General features: G+C 37.5%; 1 protein-coding gene across 1 annotated transcript in view; it reads right to left on the bottom strand.

Moving 5' to 3' along the window:
• Positions 1–7,901: 7,901 nt before the first annotated feature.
• The window catches only part of NUCB2 (nucleobindin 2), a 15,018-nt gene continuing 12,637 nt past the window's right edge, over positions 7,902–10,282 (bottom strand). The window contains exons 10-12 of the mRNA XM_029084789.1: positions 10,180–10,277; positions 9,771–9,852; positions 7,902–8,067 (exon numbers count right to left, since the gene is read on the bottom strand). Coding sequence (XP_028940622.1) covers positions 7,952–8,067; positions 9,771–9,852; positions 10,180–10,277 — 296 coding nt within the window. The 3' untranslated portion in view covers positions 7,902–7,951. The remainder of the gene's footprint in view (positions 8,068–9,770; positions 9,853–10,179; positions 10,278–10,282) is intronic.

The following is a 10,282-nucleotide window of genomic DNA, read 5'->3' as shown; positions in this document are numbered from 1 at the left end:
GGTGTTATCTGAAGCACAGATTGTAGGGAGAAGCAGTCACCTGAGTTGCCTGGTAGCTTTTGCCTAATGTTATCCTTGATTAAATCCTTCTCCAGTAACTATTGGATTGGAATCTCTGCAGGGCAGAAATCACTCACAAAGAGATGTTACAATATTTGCTAATACTAGATAAGCAGATAAAGGTGTGAAAAGGAGGTCAAATAACTTTATTATTTAGCTCTTTATAGCCCTGGTATTTATATATTTGGTTATTTATACAGGAAGCAAGAGGGATCCAGTCTCAGTGAGGAATGCATTAAGTATGAGAAATAACATTCCTTTGACAGCTTAAACACAACAAACCTCTAGTCCTCTGGATATTAAAATATACTTATTTATCATAATTTAGTACTAGCCCAGCTACAGAGCTTCTGTAACAAAAGTAATGTGTAATTATATATTTTATGATCTTTTCCTGGCTTATGAAGTTCCCAGTTTCCCCTTGCTAGTCCTTCTTACAGTCCCCAAAACAGCTATGCCAGCACAAGTTAAAAGGTGGTGAATTATGGAGTACAAGTGCTTTCCTTGCTGCAGGAGAAACTTTTTTTTTTGGGTAAGAGTTTCTTGAAACCTTCTAAGAGATATAGGTTGTCAAATCTGCTCAAGGGATTAGCCTCCCTAATTTCCAGTGGGGTAGGCAGGAATACAGATGCTGTGGACACTTTGAAATTCACAGGCTAGCTCTGTTTCTCTAACTGAATCTAGACCTCAACCTAGATTTAAATCTCCCTCTGGAACCTTTTTCTTTCTTTTGTGTGCATTGTTTTGCAAGTGCAGTGCTATGTAGGTGTCTCACATTGGGACCAACAATCAGATCTGGGTGAGATTCTTCTTTTCTTTTTAATACTTGATCAAGAAAATTCATGACAAGCCTGTGAAATCTTATCAGGAGCAGTATTTTTGTTCCTCCTTAGGTTCATCCCTCTCAAAATTCTCTGTTTCTGGCTGGCTTCCCATTCCTTTGCCAGCTGTGGGCAAATGATGTCCTCCCTCTAAATCTGCAAGAGTGTTAGGAAGTCAGTGGCAGCTGACTGGGAGCTTGCCCCAAGTGTCAGACAGACTGCAGCCAGCTTTTGGGCAGCACTGAGGAGCCATGCACCAAGGAGAACAGCTATGTGAAAAGTGGGGTTCATTTACACAGTGCAAATAGTTGCCTAAAATAAGTTTGAATTAGGTTTTTTTCTTTTTTCAACTCATAAACACGGGTTGATTTCCTTATAAAGTTTTAGATACTATACTCTGATAGTGTATAAAAATATTTAATTACTTTATTGCTTAAAACATGCAATTAAATTCTCTTGATTGAAGAGCTCCTATTATTTAAATAATGTTTAGTCCACAACTGTTGCCAGATGTGTGACTGTACAGTCAGCTACAGCCAGCCGGCCTCCGAAGTTTCTTTTGCATGAATTTGTGAGTTATTTAGATGCATAAGTTTGTCACTGTTTCTTTTTAGTAAAGAACAAACCATATTCTCAAGCAGCTGGGAGTTACCACTTTGAAGGTCTACTGATGACACACATGCATCAGGCGTGAGCAGGATGATGTGTATTAGGTACTTTCTGAGTCAAACTGCATCTTTTCAGTTAGTCCTTTGTAGCAGTATCCAAATGCATTGTGTCTAATCCCAGTACTATTTTTTTCCTTATTTCATAAATACTATGTTGCAATTTTTTGTTTTCAAAAATAAATTTAAAAACACTGCTCTGCACATACTTGGTGCAAGCCTGGCTTTGTCCTGAAGAGCCCAAGGGACATCTGAAACATTTAGGACATGTCTAGACTGAAAAATGAGCTATGGCAGAGCATGTATAAACTGGCAGAGATTAAATGGATATGATGCTGACCGGTGATCCCTGGCCCTCAGTGAGGCTGATGCTGTGCGGGCAGTCAGACAGGCGTGGGATCCAACCTAAACCGAGCCAGCATGGGTCTGCGGAGCCACATAACAGCACAGATGGTTTAGCGATCTCCAGCCTGCCTGCAGCCACCAAAGTACGAAATAAAAACACAGCTTTCAAGCAATTGGGAACAAAAGCATGTGAGCGTTCCTTTTGGGAGCAGTGGCCAACGATCACAAGAGCAGTAAGGAGTATTTCAGTGCAGGCTTATAGTTGTTTATCCTTCCTATTAGCCTTAGACTAAAATCACTTGCAAAAACAGTTTTCAATGTAGAAATTGTAATACAATAAAAATAGAAGTTTAGATGCTTGAAACCATTACATAGTTTGTAGTGCTTAATGTGCAGGGAAGCAATCAGTCCAACCAAAAATAGGCAGCTGTTAATCCAAAGACTGAGCCAACTAAAAAGCAACTTGGGAGCTGTAAATAATTAATAGATAAATTAATAAAGACTACTCTGATGATACTGTAATTACCTGGAGATAGAACTAAATCTACCCATCGGGGCAGATGACTGGCTGGCTACTTTTCTTGTTTTGAGTATTGCAAACACGGTATAAACTTAAAATACAGATACTTATTTAGACTATGAATAGCATATTTGATTTATTAAGTTATTGATAATTTTATAATAGTCAGTGAACACATAAGTGAGCATTTACAGCACTTGATGTTCCTCTTTCCTTGCTAAAAAACAAAATACATAGAAAGAGGGTATTTAGACTAAGAATTATAAAACTATTGTATTTCAAAATGAGCTGTAGCTTTATGTGTAGTAAACAGCATAACATTGAACAGACAGTTAATCTAGAGGTACAGGGAAACGGATCAAAAGCTTAAGGTATGCCTTGATGGTAACATCCTATTCCTTTATCCCAGTTCTCATATTTACCATCATGATTTTTATGAGTTTGCTTGTCTGTTCATCGGTGATCGTGCTTCCCTGTGAGTTTCAGAGACTGAATGAACTAGCATCCCTAAACTGCCTCTGATGTATGCAATTTTTACTTTTTGAATGCCTGGGGTAAAAAGCTAATAAAAAAACAGTGTATCAACTGTCTACTAAGAAGCTGTTCCTTGAGCAGCATCAGGAATGACAATGAGTTGGCTGTGTTTTTGGCAGAAATAGTGCAGCATTGCCTTTTGCTGTCTAACATGTAGGATCCTACTCTAGGAGGACTGTGATTTTCAGCTATAAATGTAAACAATATCTTTTCCTGGTCAGTATCTTGGGTTTTTAATACCATGTGATTCTTATATTGTTGTTATCCAGTTGTGGTGTACTGTACTTGCAGATCAAGCATGGTACAGAGGTGTCTGTATTCAGGAACAGCATTATTAGCTTAGTGCTCATTTGTACTTCCCAGGGTCTCTTCCAAAAGGAAACAGCATAATGTAAGAAATTCATTCTTGTAAAAGAGGGAAAAAAAAAAAAAAGCGCCCTTTTGAAATACAGCAGCTGTTTGGCTTTTCAGGGATCATTCAGCTTTCAACATCTTATTTTATTATGCCACCATTCTGCTTCTCAATCAGCTTTTAAAAGTGCTCAGTAATCCTTGTCTTGGACTCCCTCTAGTGAAGAAATGTATGAAACTGTATCTGCTACCTCCTTTTGCATAAATTACAAAAGGACTCAGAGCTTCACTTCTTTGCAAAATGTCACCATACATAAAATTTTTCTTAATCAAGATACACTTACAAAATGGAAAAGTCTAAGGAAGCTGGATATGGCATCATATCCTGTGGATCTCCCCAAGAGACATGTTGCCACAGCTGTTCTGACCTCCTGAAATGGCTGACACCTGGCTTTGAAGGCAAAATCTGTAAGCAAAAAGAAAGCAACCTATAGCAAAATCTGTTACTAAACCTGTGGGGGCTTCACGTTCTCTGGGATTTGTCTTGAATTTGAACAAGTCGGGGAAGTGTGTGGTGGTGTCAAGAGTTTGTAGTCCTCTTGCAGTAGCATTTTAATTAGTCGGGTTTTTATTTTTATGAATATAGAAAATTGTGCATTCAAGTACCTAATTAGTGAATAGCTATCGCAGTGAGGAAGCTGGTGCCGGGGAATAACACAAGTTACTTTGATCTTTTTATAAACGCCTTTTTGCATCTTTCCAGAAAGCAAGAAGTAGAAGGTAAATGGGAAGGGCCTCTAAGCAGAAATACAAAGCTGTGCATATAGACAAGATCTAAACCTGCTTCTTTCCCACGTGCTGAAAATAAAACATTAGACATGTGTCAATGTGCTGAGTTTCAGTTTAATCCAGTTAAAAACTAATCTATACAAAGTATGGAGTGGGGCTTTTTTTTTTCTCTATATATATATTGCACTGGAGGATATGAATTTGTACAACATTAACCAAATCTTACCCCTTCATCCTCCTACTGAAATCCCAGCCAAGTACAAAACCAAATCTCTGCATTTTTGTCTTTGAACTGGCATCTGTATGAAGTTACATTCAGTTTTCTTGTAATCACCTCCTAAATGAAAAGTAGAGTACAGGTGAAAGCACTGGTGCCCATGATATTCCAGTCTCTTATTTATCTGTGATTATAGCTTTTTATTTCCACACTTAGCTGTAAGCTTAGTTTAGGTTTGGGTTTTTTTTCAACTTTAAGAAGCTCCTGAGAAATCGGTACCATGGCAGAAACGTGCTTTTAGTGGCTAATACTTTCAGTCTCTTATGGAAGAGAACCCAATTAAAAGAAGACATCAGCATCAAAAACAACAAACACATTAAAAAGCAACAAATCTGCTAAACATTTTGTGTGTAAGCATGATTTCAGCACACTGCATAACCTCTAAGGCAGATGTTCCTCACAATAAGATAACTTATTTAAACCACGCTTCAGAACTGATCCACAAAAATAGTTTGCTGACTTTATTACACTCAGATGGAGATCTCTTCTAGCCTGAGTCTGAAGAACAATACCCTTCCTCTACAAAGGAGGACGTGATGGACAGCATTAGGTGAACATAGGTCTGGTCTATCAACACACAAACAGACCATCTTTTGAAAGAACATCTACTCGGTCCTTGCTATCTTTGTGGACATGTGAAACAAATACATGTGCATATGAGATTTTGAATTAGGTGGATGAGCATGAAGTTGTAATTTGGGCTCTCAACTCAAAAACATTTAGGCAACAATCTTAATATGTGTTCAGTTGGAGTTCAATAATTTAAGCGCTACTGAGGACTGAGTCTCTGACTTCCACATAATTTAGGGCAAAAAATCGTTAGTTTGACTAAACCTTGATTATTGTTATGTCTATAAATCTGATCACTAATTCTAAGGTTTAAAAAACTGCCTGTTTTCGCTTGTAAAAAATGAACAGAAAGTCTGTAGTATATTGCTAAACTGCAAGCCTACTAATTAAATTAACACTGACAAGAACAACATTTAGGTATCGGATAGCAACTGAAGGAAAGATGCACACTGTTTTATGCTGAACACACCTCAGTGACTAGTTGAAATGCAAAACAAGAAACTTGTGCTAATGCTAATTCATGATGAAACAAGTGAAAACTCAGGCTTCTAACAAGCGGCTGTCTGAGTCACCACTGACACTCACTACACCGTGCCGAGTAGAAGCCAAGTTCAGAACCCAAGTTACAACAATTCTTTACAAAACTCTGGATGTTTCAAAGTAAGGGAGATGTAATGCCCATCTCCAATAGCAGGGAGAGTCAGGATCTTGCAATCAAAGTGTGAGCGGCTGCACTGAAACCAAAGCTTGAACATTACATTACAGAGCACGTCATTACATACAATGGCATTTGTAAGGAGGCAGATGAAGCATGAAGGAATGATTTGTATGGTAGAAATGCCTTCACACCAAAGGTTTCAGTCTTTGATTTTCTACAAGCATCTATGGCTATATCACTTGTTCTCTGTAAACTTTCATTTGGGATGGGGAGAACAGAAAAAAAATTTCCCCTCACCTTTTCCATGGCATTTGAATAATTCCTCCTTTGTTTCCCTCCTTGCTCTGTTACCCATCATCAGGCTACAACCCCAAAGCCAGGGCTGTGCACTGAGAAACTCCTTAAGTCTAGATATGGCTGTAACTATGTCTGGGCCTCTTAGCAAACAGATGAAGTTGTTGAAAGGTATTTTAGTCTCCTGACAAAGACATACTCAAACACATGTTAGTACTGCATGGAAATGACTAACAATGGAGACACTGGTTTTTAAAATGTTAACCAGTTTTGTAGAGAACAAAACAAAAAAGGTAAAAGAAGTCTGATTGTTTGAGTGGTATAAACAAAGGAAATGTGACATGACAATGAACAGGATGAAACAGAGAAGGAAACTCTAACAGAGTTCTAATAGAACTCACTCTGTCAGTGAGTTCTATTATATTGTGTGGAGAACAAGAATATGCTCAGGCCTGATGAAAGAAGCCTTAACCATGGAAGGAATATGCCTAGCTTCTATTAATCAATGTTTTTCACAGTGAGAAACTCCCCCAATGTCAATACCAAATGTTAGTAATTGCGTTCTGTCTTTTTTGAGTTTGCCTAAAATATTTAAATCTTATTCTGAAAGAAACACCTTTTTATAACAGAAACTTGCCTCTGTTTCTTTGCTTTAAACTCGAATGATCTCCTTTAATGACACTGTCAGCAGTTAGCCACAAAACAGGAAGGAAATGCAAAGGGTGCTTGCCAAGGTGTGTGTGTACATATCAGTTTAAAGCCAGCATTAGACGATTAGAACAATCCATGTTTTAAAAAAACAACAAAAAAATCCAAGCAAACAAAAAAAACCCCAAACAAGGTTTACACTTTAGAATACTTTCAGTCTGAAATGAATGACAAGCAAGGACAATCACACAACTTTTCAACATTATAGTAAAACCCACAGGAAAATCAACTTATTCTTGTAAAATCTTGGCTTACAATATTGGAGACCTATCCTGGCTCAATACCAAAATAACATAATGAAGTAGCACCCCTATTTTAGGACATTTCATAAACTTACACCAACTGCTGAAAGACTAATATGAGTTAATAGTTAGACTCTTAACAAGTCAAAGATTCATGTCTGAGAAGAGCTTTCTGAAACACATGGTGCACTTTGAAAAATCTGGTATTATCATAAGAGGTAGGATAATTGGTACAGAAAAAGACAATGAGCCTTGTTCTGTTTTGCACAATATTTCCATCAAAATAAAAAGCTTACTTAATAACATGCAAAATTTTGAGATCAGCTGGCACCTGATGAAAGAAACAGGGACAAAAGTACTGTCCCAAGAGCCAACTGAGTATTCAGCTGCTACAGAGAATTAATATCAACAAGGAGGACGGTTCAGATCAATACACCAGAAGTACAGTATTCCTTTTGAAGGCTTACAGTGAAATTCTTAGGCTTCTGTAAACATGAAAAGTATTCACCGTTCCACATAATTCTTTGCTGTGTTTAGATTTTTAAAAGTGCAACTTTTCTGTGATTAAGGATTAGAAGCTCGATTTTTATTTGGTCTCAAAGAAGAAAGGGTTTGGTAGTGCTGGAAATGGTAGGCCTTTATCTGTGGTCTTTGTTTCCCCATATTCTGCTTCTCAGCATTTCTGGAAAGAGTTTCTACACAAGACTAGACCTAACTTGACATTCAGGCCAGTTCTTTGCTTCCTCTCTGAGAAGATTCAGATTTGTGCCTAAACACAGAACACCAGACATCTCCTCCCTTTTTGTAAGAGAAAAGAGTTCAACAGCTCAGTCCCCTGGCCATAAAAATGTTTAGTTTTAATAGGTTCCTTAATTCCCTCCTCCATTATAGCCTCTAAATGATGCCCTTGTTGTGTTACTCACTGATGCACTGGAGAGAAAACTAGTTTAACTCATTATTCAAATCTGATTGATACTTCATCTCTAACATTCCAAATGATTTTACAGTCTGGGGAAGAAAATAGAGAGTTCATGTTTCACTCTGATTTCCTGCCCACCCCCTGCTCCCTCCCGCCCCCCCAAATAATAAAGATGCTATAAAGTTGAGGCACAAGTGGTTAAGGGTGAACTTGATCAGTTTTAGCAGCAGCTGGGTCTTGGATGTGTCCTGGTGGTAAAGGCTGATCACCTCCCACGGGAGGTTTTGGTGCATCTCCAACTTTCTGTTCCCCAGCTGTAAAACAATAATAAAACAATTTGTAACTTCTCAATTAAATTGGCCCCAAATGTGAAAAGTCTCTAAAGGAAAGTTTCTAATTTAGGGACAAACAAATAACACCTTCTAGTTCTTGGCTTGTAAGTGGAATCAAGAATTTTGTATGTGACTAACAATGAAATCAGATTGAGATTACTCACTAGGCTGCATTGTTATAATACTCAGTTTCCTCTAAATTACTAGTTGTTTCTGTTTTCTGTGAAATGCTTTTGCGTATATAGCACATTGGTTCTTTGGATATTGTTCTTTCTGAAATTTATTATGTGTTTATGAAAACTTTAATCCCCATATTGTAAGCTTGGAAAAAAAAAAATTACAATTTGTTCCTTTATTTTACTTCTCACTGTGTCGACAATACTTACAACATTTTCCCTTTGCCTACCTTTGAATAATACTGATTTGCATAGTTTACTAAAGATTTAAGAAATTGCAGCTACATTTTTTTTTTCCTTAAATTACCCTTAGTAGCTCCAGTAGTTTACAGATTAGAAATATCGTCTACTTAGATCTCCTTAACTCAATGAATGAGTAGTAACTAGTTCTGGCTAATATAATGAATATAATCACACCTGATTAAACTTTGCAGAAAGTTTTTACATTAAATAATATATGTGTATTTGCTACAATATTACCAGTATCAAAAGATGTATTATTAGCCCAACTCCCAGGGCACCTGCTATTACACATGATGTTTTTATTCAAGGTGAGGGGAAGTGAGGCTCTCGGAACTCAGGATCATAAAATGAAATTACCCACAGGCAGTTTTGAAGCAAATGAAAGACAAAATTAAATTGGTACTGAAATGTCATTATTTCTCTTAACAGACCTGAGTGTCTTAGGGATAGAATTTCAGGGAACTCAACAAAGTGAGCTGTAATCACCAAATACAGCATTTAAGGTTTGAAATCCCACTGGCCCTGCAGGAGCAGTTAAGAGCTTCCAGAGTTCAAAAGGCTGCCTGGATGTGGTCCGAAGCCTTATGTTTGAGATGAATGTTCAGAAGTTCTTGACCTCTACTGATAATGTTAGGACATGAACATGGAAGCCAATAAAGCTGTATTAGTTTCAACCTTCCTAGAGCAGGAGAAAAAGCTACATTAGGATGTATGGGAGAGCAGAGCCCCTTTAAAGCACAAAAGAAACACGGACAATGTATCTTTTTCTGAGGTGTTCATACCGTCTAAAACTAACTTGTCACATTGTACCCAACTGCCAGTAAATTGTGGTCACAGAGGACAGACTTGCTAAAAGCATTTAAATGCTTTGTTCTGCAGTCTGAGATTGGTAATGCAGCCGTAGAATGTCAGACAGACTTGGTCATTTGTATGTCTCAGTTCTTCTCTGGATGGTCAGAAGTCCTAGATATCCTAGATACCAGTATTTTTAGACTGATAGGCACAACACAATCCTCCTTCTCTGCCCATGTGATGCCTTCAGTTAGAACTCTGTTTTTTTTTTTTTTACTAGGGACTTCAAAGCACTGAGATTTCAGGAATACTTTAGAAGAGTTCCACACTTTCCTTTTTAAGAGAGTTTAGTGAACCTCTCCACAGAGATCATGAAAACCACATTATATTAACAACATCAGTGGAAAATATAGTTTTAATTACTTTTACATTGGAGATGTTAAAGTTTGCGTATCTACACAGAAAGATACATACGGGGTTGGAATTTCAGTTCTCCAGCTGGTCCTGCAGGAGGATTTCCTTGCTGCAGTTTCTTTTGTTCCATCTGTTTTACAACCTGGTGAAAAATAAAAGCATCATTGAAAGACTTAAATCTGTCAACTTTCTTTGATATGACATAAATGAATACACTTAAAACAAATTTTGAAGTCATTACGTAAAGTCTTTGTTAATGGTTATACTACTGAGTTGAGATGCTTGCATTGTTTGTTATAATCCTGAATACTAGATTATGTTTTGCTGTGGTGCCATTAGTTTAGAATTCAGCTGGGACTCATATGAGAAATCAGGGTAAAGAATGCTCCAGAGCTGGGGACTGTCATGAGCTGTTACATATAAAAGGATACAGAAAAGGAAGAAAAAAAATCTGTTCTCATAAGTGTACCTGCTGAAGCTCCTGTTTCTGAGCCTGAAGCTGGTCATGCTGCCTCTGTAGCTCTTCCTTCTGCTTCTGAAGATCTTCTGCCTTCTTTCTAAGTTCATCTTCC

Source organism: Antrostomus carolinensis, unplaced genomic scaffold (assembly GCF_000700745.2).
Source record: "Antrostomus carolinensis isolate BGI_N321 unplaced genomic scaffold, ASM70074v2 scaffold15304, whole genome shotgun sequence".
Classification (NCBI taxonomy): domain Eukaryota; kingdom Metazoa; phylum Chordata; class Aves; order Caprimulgiformes; family Caprimulgidae; genus Antrostomus; species Antrostomus carolinensis.
Note: the sequence above shows the minus strand (reverse complement) of the source record. Positions and strands in the feature narration are given on the sequence as shown.